Here is a 17,829-nt window from a genome sequence, read left to right as displayed (position 1 = left end):
ACTCATGTTAGCCTTAGCTTTCCTGCCATATTTTTAATACATCCAACCTTCTAGGATAATGTTCGTATGGTGATATCTTATAAGTTGTTTCCTTCTTTTCAACAGAATTGTCTTGATTTTGTCATTATCATTATCATTGTTATAAATACTTCATTATATTTTTATTTGTGAGTATTTATTTTTGATTGCTTGGTACCTCTGTGATATCAAACTATGTTACTTGTTTAATAAAACCTTGTGATTTCACATCTAAGGGAAAAATGGCATGGGCTAATGCGATACAATTCATGTCTTGATTTTGTCATTATCATTATCATTGTTATAAATACTTCATTATATTTTTGTTTGTGAGTATTTATTTTTGATTGCTTGGTACCTCTGTAATATCAAACTATGTTAATTGTTTAATAAAACCTTGTGATTTCACATCTAAGGGAAAAATGTCATGGGCTAATGTGATACAATTCATGTCTTTACCAGAGTGTCAAGTCTTTACTAAAGGATGAGTTCTATAGTTGGTTGACATTATGGGAGGTTTTCTAGCATTCATTTGTACTTAAGGTTGTTTTCTAGCATGCATTACGGGAGGTTTTCCAGCAAGTGCATCATTTTCTTATTCTTAGAGCTTACAGGGTATGTCTTGTATTTGAATGCATTTTCGTTTTATCTAGCAAAGTACTGTACTCATGACTATTATTTTGAATAGTTAATGTGCGCAAGCTACCAGCGAAAATGAAAAAAGAACCTCCACCAAAGAAAAGGAAGATCGAAGCAAGTTCAGGTATTTATCATATCAATCTTGTCTGCCACAGTTCATTTCCCATTCTATCTGATTGCAAGACAAGGAATTTAATACCATATAGCATTACTCAAACTTGGCGGAGCATCTATCCATTTTCATCTTGACTTTTTATTTGGCATATTTGTCCACACAGAATGAACATATACTGTAAAAGCTTGTGGTTAGCTGGTAACATGGTTAAATTTAGTCCCATTTCTTGTGTATTCTGAAAACAACATATGTTACAGTCCCACAAAGAAATTAATGCACAAACTGAAGCAGCAAATTGCACCTTTGATGTGCCAAACAACTTGTAAAGAAATGAAACAAAATATCTAATGCGGAAAATTCTTGAAAAAACAGTAATATATGTATAAATGTTTTATTAAAAGATGAATTACAGATGATGATGATTACAAGTGGGGTTCCTGGCTTATATACCGCCATGGGCACCCTTTGGGGAAGGGCATGATCTTATGATTGTGCCCTTTCGTGTAATTTAACTGAAAATTAAATAATAAACCTAATCTAACTAATTTTTACATAACATTGCCTTCCTCTCGAAAGAATGCTTTGTCCTCAAAGCATATGTAACGACGGATGTTGTTGACAAAATGCTTCATTCTCCCAAGAAGCTTCTTCTTCGGGTAAGTCCTTCCACTTGATCAGATATTCCTTGATAGTACGATATCGAAGCTTTCTTTCTCTAGTAGACAAAATACCTTCTGGTTCTAAAATGACTCTTCCCTCATCATCTAGGGATGGAAGTGTTGTTTGCGCTGTTTGATTGTTACTTAGTGCCCTTTTAAGGCAAGATACGTGGAAGACGTTGTGAACACGACTTGTCTTTGGAAGGCTTAATCCATATGCAACTTGGCTAATCTTTTTGTTGATCTGATAAGGTCCATAAAACTTTGGTGCCAATTTGTTTTTTCCTTTCTGTTTTAAGGGTAATTGTTTGTATGGTTGGAGCTTAACAAATACCCATTCTCCAACTTCAAACTCTCTTTCGGTTTTGTTACGGTCTGCTTGTTGCTTCATACGATTCCTTGCATTATTAAGGTTTTCTTTTAATATTTGGACGATTTTTTGGGTTTCTTCTAGTTGATCTTTAACAACAGGTAGATTTGTCTGGACAATAGCTATATCTTTCCATTTCGGGGGTTCATACCCATATAGAGCTTGAAATGGCGTCATTTTTGCTGATGTGTGATAAGTGGAATTATACCACCACTCAGCAAGATGTAACCATTGAGCCCACTTATTTTGTTTTTCTATAGCATAGCAACGTAGGTAGGTCCCCAAACATTTATTGACAACTTCTGTTTGGCCATCTGTTTGAGGGTGATAAGCGGAACTCATATTTAGGTAGGTTCCTATATGGCTGAACAATTCCTTTCAGAAATTACCCTTGAACTTGGTATCTCTATCACTTACAATGACTTTCGGAAAACCGTGTAAAATATATATATTTTTGCAAAATATTTCAGCGATTTCTTTCGCTGAGTATGACTTCTTTATTGCCATAAAGTGAGCATATTTGGTGAGTCTGTCGACTACTACGAAAATCTTGTCCTTGCCTTCAGATACTGGTAATCCTTCGATAAAGTCCATCGAGATTTCTTCCCATTTCTGATTTGGAATGTTTAAAGGGTGAAGTAATCCTGGTGTCGTAATATTTTCACTTTTATTCCTTTGACATGTGTCACATTCTGCTACATACTTTTGAATATCACGATTCATTCCCTTCCAAAAGAAGGATTGACGTGCACTGTAGTAAGTGTTAAAGAATCCTACATATCCAACTGACGGTGAGTCATGTAATTCCTTGAGTATCTTAAACTTAAACTTGGAATTTGTATTTAGATAGATTCTTCCCTTATACCATAGGATATCATTCTTCCACTCAAATTTTGAGTTGTTGGGAAGGTTATTGATTATTGCCGTTATTTCTGGATCCTTGGCATACTCACTTTGAATTTCGTTAAGCCACTCAGGAACAACAACCGAAATTGCAAGTAGTGTTGGTTCTTCATCTTTTCTGGATAAGGCATTTGCTACTACATTGTCTTTACCTCTTTTTTGTAGTATTTTCAAGTCAAAAGCGACAATTTTTTCAATCCATTTTTGTTGTTCTTCGAAAAGTGTTTTTTATTGAAGGAGATGCTGGAGACTGTTATGGTCTGTTCGAATAGAAAACTTACTTCCCAAAAGATATTGCCTCCACTTAGCTAGTGCGTGCATGATAGCGAGAATTTCTTTGTTGTATGTGGATTTGAGGCGTTCTCTTTTGTTGAGCTTCCTACTTTCAAAAGCTATTGGATGTCCTTGTTGCATTAACACTGCACCTATAGCAAATCCGGAAGCATCACACTCAATGATAAATGGTTTAGAAAAATCTAGTGTTGCTAATACAGGAGCATTAGACATAATTTCTTTTAATTTTTCAAAACACCTTCCTGCTTCCTCATCCCATAGAAACGAATTCTTCTTTAAAAGATTTGTTAGAGGTGCAGTTATATGTGCATAGTTTTTAATACATCTTCGCTAATATCCAGTCAAACCTAAGAACCCTCTTAGCTTGGATATATTAGTAGGTTTGGTCCATTCTTTTATAGCTTTGATTTTGTTAGGGTCCACCTTTACGCCTTCATGGGATATAATGTGTCCAAGGTATTCTACTTCTTCCTTTCCGAAGGTGCATTTGGATTTTTTTGCGTAAAATTGGTGTTCTTTAAGTAGTGTAAGAACTTTGTCCAAATGTTGCAAGTGCTCCTTCCAAGTTTTACTGTAAATTAGAATATCGTCAAAAAATACTAATACAAACTTTCTAAGATGTGGGCGAAATAATTCGTTCATAGTTGCTTGAAACGTTGCTGGTGCATTGGTTAATCCAAACGACATTACTTTAAATTCATAGTGACCTTCATGTGTTCGGAATGCCGTTTTTGGTATGTCCTCTAATTTGATTCTAATTTGATAGTAGCCTGATCTTAAGTCCAATTTTGAGAAATACCTTGCGCCATGTAGCTCATCCAACATTTCGTCGATAAAGGGGATTGGGAACTTGTTTTTAATTGTTATTTTGTTTAATCCCCTATAGTCAATACATAGCCTGAATGACCCATCTTTCTTCCTTACCAACACCACTGGAGCAGCGTAAGGACTTTTACTTTTCGAGATGATTCCACACTTTAAGAGGTCTTGGATTAATCTCTCGATTTCTGTTTTTTGGTGATGTGGATATCGGTATGGCTTGATGTTAACAGAGTCTGATCCTGCCTTGACTTCTATTCTATGCTCAATTTCCCTATTAGGCGGCATCTTCATAGGTAGGTCTTGAAATACTTTTTCATGTTTCCTAATTAGATCTTGTATCTCTGGTGACTCTTCACTGGTCATATTTGTAGATAACATTTCTAACTGATGACATTGTACTACATAAGTGGGTGCTCCCTTTCGAATCATCTTCATCATCTGCGATGATGATACAATTTGATTTTTTGGTGCTTGGAATCCGTGTAATTTGTACTTTTGACCTCCCCATTTGAATTTTATAAACTGTACTTGGTGGTTGGCGGCATAAGTACCTAAAGTTCGTAACCACTGGATACCTAAGACTACATCTACTCCTCCTAATGGTACTGTGAAAAACAGAGACTCTAAACTGAAGTCTTGAATCTGCAATTTAACCTTATGGCATTTCCCCACCTTTTCAATCTTCTTACCATCAGCTACCATCACCTTCATGTTTGGTAAGGGAAATGAAAAAATATTGAGTCTCTTTGCCATGGTTGCATCTAAAAAATTGTGTGTGCTACCAGAGTCGATGAGAACCACTACGTTGTTCTTCTTTATGTGTCCTTTTAACTTTAAGGTCTGAGGTTGTGATATACCTGTCATGGCTGATAATGACACTTGCGGAATACTTTCGTCATCTAATTCTGGTGAGAATTCTGGGGCATCTTCTGTTTCTTCTATGTCAGAATCTTCACTGTTTGAATCATTGGTTGCTTCACAATTATATAGGTTCTTTGGTTCTTTTCCTTTAGCACACCTATGCTTGGGGTCCCACTTCTCACCACAGCGCTTGCATTTACCCTCTTTTATCCTTTGCGTTTCCACATTAGATTTTTCATCTTCACGTTGATGTGGTGGAACATATCTTGTATTTTTTGCGTCCGCATACTGAGGTGTTCTTCATCTTGAATATGTTTTTTCGGATTTCGACCAAAATATTTGTTTGAATTTCTTCTCTGCTGTTTTTGCTTTTCGTCTTGCTACTTCTATTGATGAAATGTCATGCATCTCAAGTTCTACTTGTAAATGGGTTTTGAGTCCGGAGATAGAAGATTGAATTAGACGAGATTCTGATAGCCCAGGTACTCGTGTTACTAAGGTCTCCCATTCTTGAGTGTATTTGTCCACACTTCCTTTTTGTCATAACTTGATGAGTTTTGAAAAGAACTCTTCTTCTCTTACACCTTGGAATCTTTTAAAGAAGGCATCTTTAAATTTTCTCCAGCTAATGGCGTGTGTTGTTTTTTTCCACCACATATACCAGTTATATGCTTCTCCTTCCATTTTCATGGATGCATGCCTGAGCTTTTCGTCATCGTCATTGATGTCATATATCTCAAAGTATTCTTCTGCTTTGTTTATCGATACAACATTGTTTTTTTCGTTTCCATCGAATTTAGGCATCTCGACTTTTGCCCTTCACTGGTATGTTGCTAATGGTTGAGCGAAAAAACGGTGTTGATTAGTAAAGGTATCCCAAAGTTACTTGTTTGTAAAGGCTGTGTTACTCGCTTCTTGGTGGGGTGTCGCTGATTTTTTTGGGGTTTCAACTTTTTCATGAGAGTCTGTTGACTTTGTTGAATCCGATGAGACGTGTTCTTGCTTCTCTTTACTTTCTTTTAGTAGTTGTTCGGGTATACAATTCGACCTTTTACACAGAATTTTCAGCATTGTTAAGGCCTCTCTGATGTCTACTTCTGTTTGGGCATGTTGATTTTCCATCTTTATCTCTATTCGATTTGTTGTATCCTGAAGATTTTTTATTTTGTCAGCCTGATTTTAAATATTGTCAGCCTGTTTTTTGATATTGTCAGCTTGCCCCCCAAGCTTGATCTTGAATTCATCTAATCTTTCACTAACTTCATCGTGGTTGTTATTTATCTTATGCTCCGAGTCCAACAATTTTTTTTGGAAATCTACCATTGTCATTGTCGACATTGAGCAGGTTTGTGGGGGCGTATACTTATCTGCTAGTGTAATTTTTTTTTTAAATAATTAAATTAAATTAATTAATTTATTTATATGACATAAGTTTGTTTGTTTGTTTTTTTTTCTAATTAATTAATTAAATCAAACTTATATATATATATATATACATAACTTATATATAATTATATTATATATTATATATATCTATATATATATATATAAATTAACGTTATAATTATATGGGTAACGTTATAAATGTATTATATACCCGGACAGTCACCAACTACGGATAGTCACGTCTACTATTTTGACTGTTCAGAAACTTATCAATTTTTTTTTTGTCCTTCTTCTGCGGGGGACAGTTACGCTGAAGACTGTGGACGGGAGTTTGTATGGCAGTGGCGGGTGACACTGCGAATGGCAGTGGAATGTTGAGTGGATGATACAACGAGAGTGGCAGAGAACTGTGGTATTGATACAACGAGGACGTGCAGATCGATCGCAGCGGAACAACGAGGGGTTGCAGACCGAGGGTCATAGGCTCTGATACCAGATAATGCGGAAAATTCTTGAAAAAGCAGTAATATATGTATAAATATTTTATTAAAAGATGAATTATAGATGATAATGATTACAAGTGGGGTTCCTGGCTTATATACCGCCATGGGCACCCTTTGGGGAAAGGGCATGATCTTATGATCGTGCCCTTTCGTGTAATTTAACTGAAAATTTAAATAATAAACCTAATCTAACTAATTTTTACATAACAATATCTGTACAAGTAAAACAAAGAAGAATATAATTTCCTTTTAAGAGTTGGTCTGTCCAATAATGGACGCTGCATCCATCAATTATATTTTTCTTTTAAGAGTTCGCCTTTTTAGTAATGGCAGCTCTAGCCTTTAATTAATGAGCCCCAAACAACAAATGAAAGTCGGCCAGCCTGCCACATTAACGACATTTGGCCGATAGTATTTAATTTTGCTACCTTCATTAAATAACTCAACCTGCCTTAGAGCATGTGTGCGGAATGATAAGTAGAGAAGGCAGCTATCACTTCCCCCATCATTATCCAGTTTTGTCTCTTCTTTAATGGCATTCAACTTTTTTGCTTTCACAGTAAGATGTTGATTATATATTAGAATAAACTGTAGCTTAAATGTTCAACATTGTAATACAAAATTATGTGACAATTTGGCCATGGAGGTTTTTAAAGCATGTGTCTTACCCACTGAAACAAAATATGGCCTGCCTTTTTGGATCCAGCTATTATGGTCTTCGCAGGTACACTGCCTTATAAACTGCAGATAGGCATCTAGCATCCTCATGAATATGGCAGGTGCAATAATCAAGCCAAATGGCATGCCTAACCATTCAAATGAGCCTTCCTTGGACCTGGACATCATCTTCCACACACTCTTTGGTTCAAAAATAGAGATTACATTCGAGTGGGCATCCCATAAGTCCCTGGTTGGTCGAATAGTAGATGACCTCAACTTACCTCGATAGGTTGTTTAGTCACCCAACCACCCCCACCCCCACCCCCACCCCCAAAAGATGGATCTTTAGGGGCTTCTCCCTTTGGGGCATCTCTTTGGCTGCGCAAAAGAGCATGGGCATTCAGCATACCTAGTGCTTGGAGCTCATGGAAGCTTCTTTTGAGGCCAGTCATAAAGCCATAAATCTCATTGTGGCAATGGTGTGCTTAGTGAATCATTCTGTGACCATTCATTGATTCTTTTGTTGTGGTCTACCTAGATGATATAAGGAAACATGAGAGGAGCACATGGACGACATTCAACACATGCTCCATACTTTTGTGTCGCCACAACTTGTATGCCAACTTGGATAGGGGCTCTTCTAGCATGCAAAAGATCTAGTACATGGGGTACATTGTGGATCGGGATGGAGTACATGTTGATCCTGGCGAGATCCAAATTATTAGAGATTGGCTTTCTTCAAAGGCACTTATGGAGCTCTGCATCTTTCTGGGCCTTGCCAACTTTTGTCCCAATGTTTTGTTGGGGTTCTCCCAAATCTCATGGCCGTTGAATCATGCAATGGGTAGGGGAGTCAAACCTAAGTTTATTTGCATTAGGATAGAACAAGAAACATTTGAAGAGATAAAGTGTCAACTTTGTTCAACACTTGTCGTAAGTCTTTTGGAATTTTAGAAGTTGTTTGATATTGAGACGGATGCCATAGAGTATGCAATCAATATTGTCCTTACTTAGCATGGACTCCTACTTGCATACCATAATGAGAACCCCATAAATACTCAACTTATGACAATAATCTCTACTCCATTGTCTAACCCGATCGACAATGATAGCAATACACTTTATGGAAGGGTATGATTGTCTACATAGATCACAAGTCGCTTCAATTTTTGTAGATACATGTAGGTTTTAAATGACTGCCACTATAAGCGGTCCACTTACCTTCATCAACTTCGCACCAACATAAAGTATAAGAAGAGGAAAACCAATCATTTTTGTATACCCTCCAATTCCAGTGCAGAATCCCATACTTGATGCTTGTGGATGTGAGACTTTGGATTGGCTGCATCTATATGGCACTGACTTGGATGTTGCTGACACATATTAAGTGCTAACTATGGGAACATGGTTTGATGAATATCAATTCGAAGATGGAATATTTTTTCATTTGACATATATGAGTTTCATCTAGCGAGTGTAAGAAGATGATTTGAGAGGCACATTATAGTATGATTGCAAGGCACTCCAGGGTGGGGAAGGCAATAGCAATATTACAAAAGTAATTTTATTGGCAAAAGCTTTGATAGGATGTCAACACATATATTAGGTCATGCACAATTTGTGCCATTCCTGAGCCAACAATCAATAAGTGGGGATTGTACTTTCTATTGTCAACTCCCAATAAGTCTTGGGAGTTAGTATCCATGGACTTCTTGATAGGTCCCTCTTCTACCAAGCACGATAATGACTGTGTCTTTGTAGTTGATAGATTCTCTAAATCAGCAATTTGGAACCTTGTAAGAAGAGGATATCAAGAGAGGGCATTGCTAAGCTCTTATTTGAATATGTTTGGGTCCACTTTGGGATGCTCATGACCATTGTGTCAAATGATGATAGTTGTTTCCTGAGAATCTTTTGGTCAATCCTTTGGTGCATGATGGACACAAAGCTAACCAAGTCCCGTTACATACGCAGATAGTTGAGTAGACATAGGCGGTAAATTGAATGGTGGTGCATCTTCTTAGCATACAATTCAAGCTATCCACTCATATGGTGATTTACACAAGTTACTTGTTAATATCGTCCTAGATGATCTTGTTCAACTCTTGCCTAGTAGCTTAAGAGGTGGCTAGGTGCATCTAGCGAATATATAAATGGGGGAAGCCAATCCATCAAAATAACAATAGACTCCAAAAGGCTTGAGACCCCTGCAAACCAACACTTGGTATGACAAGGAGGGATAGATAAGGAAATGTGTGAAAATTCCTCGAAATGCAGCAATTGGAATTAATTCTTCTAACTGATTAACAAGTTATTAATTTTATGATTAATGCCGAATTAATCACATTGTAACTTCTTCACAAATAAAATGTTGCGTAAAATACACTGGAAACTGAGAAAATACTGGCACACACGCATATAAATGACAATTATTTTTGGACCAATGTCCCTAGAAAAACCCAATGTGGGAAAATCGGTGCAACAGTTGATGGCTTTATTATTATGCAATAGTGAGCAATTCTGAGAATAATTAGATGCCCAAAACTAACAATCCTCTACAGGAGAAATTGGCCACAAAAATTAGTGAGACAAATTTTGTCTCACCCTGCACTGATCCAACTCCAAAATTATCACCTTTTGGGGTCCACAAAACCCTTGCATCAACCTCTACGTCGCACCTGCGTAGGCTCTTGTACGCTCTGCCTGGAAACTGCAACTGATCAAACCGTTTGCCCAACTCAACATCTGAGAATGACTCACTGGTCCCTTCATGAATTTTTTTGAATGGCCAAATCGAACTCTACTCTGAAGCTTATGCGCAGGCCTTACGCAGCCCCACTAAGGAAACTCGACCCTCCTGTAGTTGACTCTCCAAATTTTGAACTTCCTTCGAACTCACTGTCTCTGCCCCTCTGTCTCTGTGTCCCCTCTCTGGCTTGAACTTTTTCGATAGAATGCTGCTCTCTAGAAAATTGAATTGTCCAAGGAAACACTCTCTCCAAGTGTGTTTATCCATCTACCCATCAACCTCTTCTTATAATCTCTATTTCGGACTTCAACAACCACGATCAAAACTTAATCGATGGTTGAGATCATTTCCAAGTCGATCTATTTGAGTTTCTAGAGAATTCTCACTGTTCTCAATTAATTACTATTGATTAAACTTTTTTCCTAAGTTAGACTTAGAATTTTTGAAAATATGGTCAATCAATTTAATCGAGCCATCTCTAGGTGGAATTTCCAGAAACGATTTCTGGGTTTTGGAGAACTCCTGTGTTTTAGCCTCTCCACAAAGTTTCAAAACTAGAACACCATCTGATGCTACAAAAACTAATACGCCCTCTTAGCAAGGAAGGTGTTGTCTCCAACTAGTGCTACACAACTGTCACAACATTCCTGTCTCTACAACATCACCCAACCATGCTGCTGATGTCTGACCACTGTAGCTGCCTGCCATTGTCCATCAACCACTGCGCTAACTCTGGTTCATTTGCTACTGATTGTAGCTGAACCATGCTAGATTTGTGCTGCTTCTAACACTGCATTGTAGATCTTATACTGCTGCCAACACTGCATCTACACTGCAACTCCCTCTTATCTGTTGCTATTGCTTCTACTGCAACTGAGAAGCATCCAAAATACTGAATCAACTGTCCCTGTGCTGTAACTGTTTCCTGAGCATCTGACTGCTACTAGGCTTTTGCACTATCCACTGAGAAATCTGCGTTGCTGTTGACTTTGCACCGAGTCTCCTGCTCTGTTGTCAAAACTGCTCTGCGCTCCTCAACACTTGACTTCAACTAGTCTGCAACTGTCACTCTGGAATCTTATTGCAACTACTAACACTGATCCTCCTACTATTAAATTCTGTGGGCCCCTTAAGCAAGGTAATGATCCATGAGGAAACACCATCTGATACAAACCTCAATGGACCTTGTCCAAATATCTTTGCGACTCTGGGACTAAAGCTCCATATCACCCCACCTCACTCCTGGAGGTATAGTTGCAAACATGGCGAAATCTTCCTCCAACTTGGAGGACACCTTGTTTATCTCTGCGGATGTTGTCGCATGATCCTGCTTCTCCTGCTTCTTTTGAGGACATTGAGTACTGTAGTGGCCAAACTTGCCACACCTGAAGCACTTGATCTTAGATAGATCCTTTTTCTTTTTCTTTTCTCCCTGTGAGCCTTGTCCCTGATTGGGACCTTTTACATTCCCCTTTGATGCAAGGGCCACATTGTCTTCCTCCTTCTCACCTTTCGATCCCTTGATGTTGGTTCTGTTGATGGAGATCTTTATTAGAGATTGCCTCATCTCTTTTTGCTGCAAGTTTGACCACATCCCGTCCCACCCTGATAATGTATCTTGCCCCAAAATGCCTTGGACGGAGATTTCCCACTCCTTGGAGACACTGTTTAGGGCCACTCACAAGCCTTGTAGTCTGAGGTGCTTCTCCTATGGCTGCAAGCTGATCCTGGATATCCTGAATTCTGGTGAGAAAGGGATCAATGCCCTCACCCTTCTGCATCCTTTTGTTCCTCAACTTTGCTTTCAGGAACATCTTTTGTTGCTTGGAAGGATTTTGATATAGCTGTGAGAGAGCATCCCACATCTCTTTGGCAGTGTTCTTGCCATATATATGTGAGACTATATGGTCCCCAACTCCATCTAGGATCATCCGCTCCACCTTGGTTAGTTCTTTCCTGTATTCTTTCAGTTGATCTGCATCAATAGGTACTGCCACAACGTTCTCTGCAAAGGATTTTAGGCCATGCTCATCTAGCAAGGAAGACATCCTGACCTTCCAGATGACATAGTTGGAAGCTGCCTCCAACCTGTCCTGATCCTTAAGCCTTGTTGTGGCTATTTCTACAAAAACTCGAACTGGGATAGAAATCTCCCTCTTACTCCTGCTCGGTTGCTAGCTCTGCTATTCACACTCCCTTTTGGAGTGAGAAACACTGCCTGCTGCAACTGGAAATTTGGATTTATGAAGCTAGAAAACCTCTAAGAGAAATTCCCTCTGTGTGTGCTTTTCTCTTCCACCCGACGTTGATTCTGCTCTAGCACTCTGCTGCAAAACCCTTCTGCGCCCAGACAAGAGATCTACTCAGCGAAAATACTGATCTGTTTAATCGAAAACTACTACTGGGCTTTGTGAATTTTTCTCGCCACCTGTACTAGAAAAATCGAACCCTTTGCTTAGTAGTTCGAACTGCCTGACCAACCTCTGTGCAAAACTGGAAATCGAATTGTCAAGCTCCCTCTGAATCTGGACTATTTCTTCCTTCCGCCTTTGAGCTTCCTGTCTGATCAAATATGCTTTGCTACAAAATCTAGGCATCAATAGTTAGGTGATTTCTATTTAACTAGTAATTGCTTGTGAATGCCTCTGATTAATTGTTGAGAAATCTAGGGCATCAATAGTTAGGTGATTTCTCTTTAATTAGTAACTGCTTGTGAATGCCTCTGATTAATTGTTGAGAAATCTAGGCCATCAATAGTTAGGTGATTTCTCTTTAATTAGTAACTGCTTGTGAATGCCTCTGATTAATTGTTGAGAAATCTAGGGCATCAATAGTTAGGTGATTTCTCTTTAATTAGTAACTGCTTGTGAATGCTTTTTACAACTTTAGATTATTATCTGCTTCACTTAGATATTAATGTCTTTTTCATTAAACAACTACCAATGCATGAACATAAATAGACAAGAGACACAAAATGTAGGCTATGAGCAAGGGCCAAAACCTCTCAATCTTTGAGAGGAAAACCCTCACAAATTCTTCTAATAGAGATTCCAATTGATGAATACCAAGACCAAGACCCTTGACTTATTAGCCATTCCAAGACCAAGACACTAGTTCTGTTGACTGTCTTTTGCTCCTTTCTTCTTCTTGACTCCTTTTTTGCATTCGACCTTCTTAGCACTGAGATCATCTCCTATCTGAGCATATATTGATAGCAACAAAATATAGACACTCTTGAGATGGCACCAAAATATATCAATGTAGTGTCACCAAAACTAGGATAGCACCGAATCTTGTGAGATTGAGATAACACCGAATCACTGAGATATATCATTGAATTGTAGCTCCTTCATAGCACCAAATAGTGGTCTCCATTATAGCATCGAGCTGTGGCATCTTCAAGGCACCGAGCTGTAGTCTATATACCTCTGTCCAAACTGTGTTCCTCTGCTGTAGCATCGAGACCTTTTCTTCAAAATCCGAACTTCTGTTTAGCCCTAAAAGACCCTCACTGTTCTTTCTGTTGAAGAAAGTGTAACTAGGTTAGGTCTTCATAAATGTACTTTTGATATTTGTATTTATTCAAGAAAAGAAATATTATTTTTGTTATATTTATCAATGAGTTTCTTGCTCATTGAGGTAGGTCAAACACATAATGAAGTGCTTCTAGGAAGTCAAAGAGTAAATGTATTTATTGAAGACCCTCAAGGGCATGTTACACTAATGTATAAACTTGGCATGTTACACTATGTATAAACTTGTATAAGAGGCAAAGGAAATATCTCCAAGCAAAGTCAAGTCCTCTCCATACAACGACATCATCCAAGGAGAAAAAATGATGAAGAATCTCCAAGTCGGCCTAAAGACATCAAGTCAGCCTCAAGTCGGCCTAAAGGAGGGACAATCCTCTATATATAGAGGGTGTCCACTCCCTCATAACGACAAGCAAGCATCTCTGAAATTAGTGAAGACAAGGAGCCGAGATAAGAGTGAAATAGGACGAAGATAAGGAGCCTCTAGTGCAACAAAGGAGGAAGAAGTCTAAGCGAACGTTGGAGGACTGTTTGTAGGGAAGAACACAGTCACACGTGCGAGAAAAGGAGGGATTACTGTGGTCTTAACAACAACAATAGAACAATCTCATACTTCTCATTGTTTGGGCTTGAAACTTAGGCCTATAAGGCCTCCCACTAGAGTGAAGAAGAGACTCTCTCATACGAAGGAGAAAGGAACCAAATACACCGCGAAACCTCCCACACATGCGAGAATTTAGGGTTGCAAGACTGTCATATCAAGTCTGAACCTACACATTGAAGGAGCTCGGTTGGTCAAGAAGAAGGAATAAATTATCTTTAGTGAAGGGCCTCACTAGAGACTAAGAATAAGTGTCTATTTTAGGGCAAGTACAAGAAGGACTACCAACAAGTTGTAAGAAGAACGAAGTGTTGAAGAAGGAGGACAAAGTGCCGGGGAACAAAGTGCAAAAAGGAAGGACTTGACTTGTGCTTGGAGGACATTCGTGTCTAGGGTCTAGGGTTTGGCATTGATCAATAGAAGCTTTAATAAGAGAAACTTACAAAAGGTTTTTCCTCCCTAAGGGAGAGAGGTTTTGGCCCTGGCAGAGAGACACCATCTTGTGTTCTTGTTTCTTGTGTTTTGGTAGCAGTTTGATGAAGTAAACACACACACTAATAATAAGAAGAAGAAGATCAAAGATAAATTGTAAAAGTGCTTCACAAATTGTTATCAAGTCTAGAAGAATCCTACTATACATAACTGCCCTTGATTCTTCAAAAATTTCATCATCTATCTGAGTTCCTTCATGACATCCGAACTTGTCTCTTCCCTTTTCACTGTAACTGTGATCTGAATATCATAGAGATCCAAGCTTTTTCATTGTCTCAAATGCGAACACCCTACATGCATATATATAGTAGTTGTCCCATATAAATAAGTCGACCTGTGAATCCGAAGAGGTGTGTCTCCATTAGGTGAGCCGACATGAGAGTTCTTACTTCATCTTGAAGCCGACTTGTAGAGGAGTAACATGTGCTTGTCTTGGAGGGCTATTAGACAATCCTATAGACTTAAATACATTTGTAACATGCCCAAGAAGGGTTCTTCATACATGACATTGACTCTATTTGACTTTTATGACAAATCCTAAAGGCTCTCAATGGGAGCCATCTAAAAATAAAATCTCTTGCTCATGAAACCCATGAAGCAAGCATACAATCATTTTATTTTTCCTTCTTTACATCAATTACATAAAAATCACAATTACACATCATTATGAAGACCAAATCTAGTTACACTTTTCAACAAAAATTCCTCGAAATGCAGCTATTAGAATTAATTCTTTTGTCTAATTAACATTTTATTAATTTTCTGATTAATATCAAATTAATCACACTACAATTTCTTCACAATTAAAATGCTGCGGAAAATAAATTGGAAACTGAGAAAATACGAGCACACACGCATATAAATGACACTTATTTTTGGACAACTGTCCCTGGAAAAACCTAATGTGGGAAAACCGGTGCAACACCTGAGGGTTTTATTATTATGCAACAGTGAGAAATTCTGAGTACAATTGGATGCCCAAAATTGGCAATCCTTTACAGGAGAAGTTGGCCACAAAAATTAGTGAGAGGTTTTGTCTCACTCGACATTGAACCAGCTCCAAAACATGCACTTATGGGCTCCATGAAACCCCTGTGTCACACCTGTGTAGGCTCTTGTACGCTCTGCGTGGAAATTGCAACTGATCAAGCCACCTGCCCAACTCAGCATCGGAGAATGACTCTTTGGTCCCTTTTGGAAATTATCCCGACCTCCAGCAACTGAATCGACCCTCTGACTGACCAAATCGAATTCTGCCTCTGAAGTTTCTGCGCAGGCCCTTCGCAACCCCGCAAAGGAAACTCGGCCCTCTTGTAGCTGACTCTCCGGATTTGGAAGACTTCCTTCGGACTCTCTGTGTCTGCGTCCCCTCTCTGGTTCCAACTCTTCCGACATAATGCTACTCTTTGGAAAATCGAACTGCGCAAGGAAACTCGCTCTCCAAGTGTGTTTCTCCATCTACCCATCGACCTCTTCTTATAATCTCCAATTGGGACTCCAACAACCACGATTAGAATTTAATCGATGGTTGAGATAATCTCCAAGTCGATCTGTGTGAGTTTCTAGAGAATTCTCACATTTCTCAATTAATTAACCATTTTTCCTAAGTTAGACTTAGGAAATTTTTAAATATAGTCAATTAATTTAGTTGAGTTAACTCTAGGTGGAATTTCTAGAAACGATTTTTGGGTTTTGGAGAACTCTTGTGTTTCAGCCTCTCCACAAAGTTTTCAGACTAGAACACCATCCGATGCTACAAAAACTAACAAAATGGACTTCGATGAATGATAAGACAAGTATAGGCACTGGTATCATCTCTTCATTGAGTTGGTCAAACTCAAAGGTGGTGTAGAAGTGAAATGAGGAGGAAAGTATTCTCATGCTAGAAGGGTTGGGCACCGAACTCTACAAGAATGATGTGTCGGGGTATTGTTTGTGTGCATTTGATGATGCATTGAAGGAGAAGTGTTTGCGCTATCTTGGTTGAAGTCCAATCAACCTCAAACAAACAAGGCCCCCAAACATTTGAGCCATAAAGAATTGTGGGTTAAACATGTTGGAAATTTAATTGTAATAAGCATAATTTCCGGTCTTGATAATTACCTGTGAGAATCATTATCATTCTTTTAGCCTTTATTTGTTCTTCATCAATCAATTATACTTCAGCACTCTTAAACATTCAAGTACAAGAAAATAGAGATCACAGCACACAAGAGACAATACACAATTTTTACCCATGGAAAACCCACAATGGGGAAAACCCAGCAATTCTGTACTTATAGAATCATTGTCAACAAGAGAGATATCCAAGTCATAGACAAACTAGTCAGTAGTAGCATGAAAGCTAATCCCCCAAGTGCCAAGTCAGCCCTCCATGAAAAGCATAGCCTTCAACAGTCCACAAGAAGTCCGCCACAAGTCTGTCCAAGATATGTCACATGTCTGTCATACATCTGATCATAGTATGCCACATGCCTGTCCTTAATAGGGCAGAATTTCGGCCTGTAATCCTGCATCAGAATCTTTGTATAGCTTGCCTCAGAATTTGCTTATCTGCACAATTTTGTACCTCAGAACTTCGCTTTATCACAAAGATGATCTTGTGCCTAAGATTCACCTTTTGGCCTCAGAGATTTCAGAGCGTCAGATTCACATTAGCTTCAGAGATTCGATGGTCACTTTGGAGGAGGACGAATGGGTATATATATATATATATAGTCTTCTGTCCATGCTAAAGGGTGCCTCTCTTGGGCAGGACGACATGACAAATGGTGTTTGACCAAAATTACACATAAAATTTGATTCTTATTTTTATTTTCAAATATGAAAATTTTCTTTTTTTTGAGCATGAAACTCATGCTACAAATAAAACTCCTTTTATGAAACTCATGCTACATTATTTCTAAAGAATGGGTAAGGATTCGTAACCTTTGTTGACCTGAGGTTTACTGGAATTCTTTAACCAAATAAATCAGCAAAAAACTTAGAAAAACAAGAAAAAGCAAATCTCATGCATGCACAATTTTTTTGCTCTTGAATGTCAGTTCGTCATTCAAATAATTTCCGAATTTACAAGACCTCCTATACTGGGAAAATGGCTTTGAGAAAACAAAATACAAATGAAACCCAACAAACCTGAATTTCCAGCTCTTGGAAATCTGCCATGGATCACCTCTATGCTGGACCATATAGTTTGTACGGCCTGCAAACTCAGCAAGCTCAGC

General features: G+C 38.4%; 1 protein-coding gene across 2 annotated transcripts in view; it reads left to right on the top strand.

Annotated features, from left to right (window-relative positions):
• Nucleotides 1-17,829, top strand: part of LOC149222315 (dentin sialophosphoprotein-like protein) — a 119,126-nt gene that overhangs the window by 61,617 nt on the left and 39,680 nt on the right. For both annotated transcript variants that reach the window (XM_089385360.1, XM_089385359.1), the window contains exon 4: nt 707-781. In XM_089385360.1, the coding sequence (XP_089241486.1) occupies nt 707-781 (75 nt within the window). The remainder of the gene's footprint in view (nt 1-706; nt 782-17,829) is intronic.

Source organism: Pinus tabuliformis, chromosome Q (assembly GCF_031772625.1).
Source record: "Pinus tabuliformis cultivar Carrire ecotype Pingquan chromosome Q, CPIR1, whole genome shotgun sequence".
Classification (NCBI taxonomy): Eukaryota; Viridiplantae; Streptophyta; class Pinopsida; order Pinales; family Pinaceae; genus Pinus; species Pinus tabuliformis.
The sequence above is the reverse complement of the archived record's forward strand: the minus strand, read 5'-3'. Positions and strand labels throughout refer to the sequence as shown.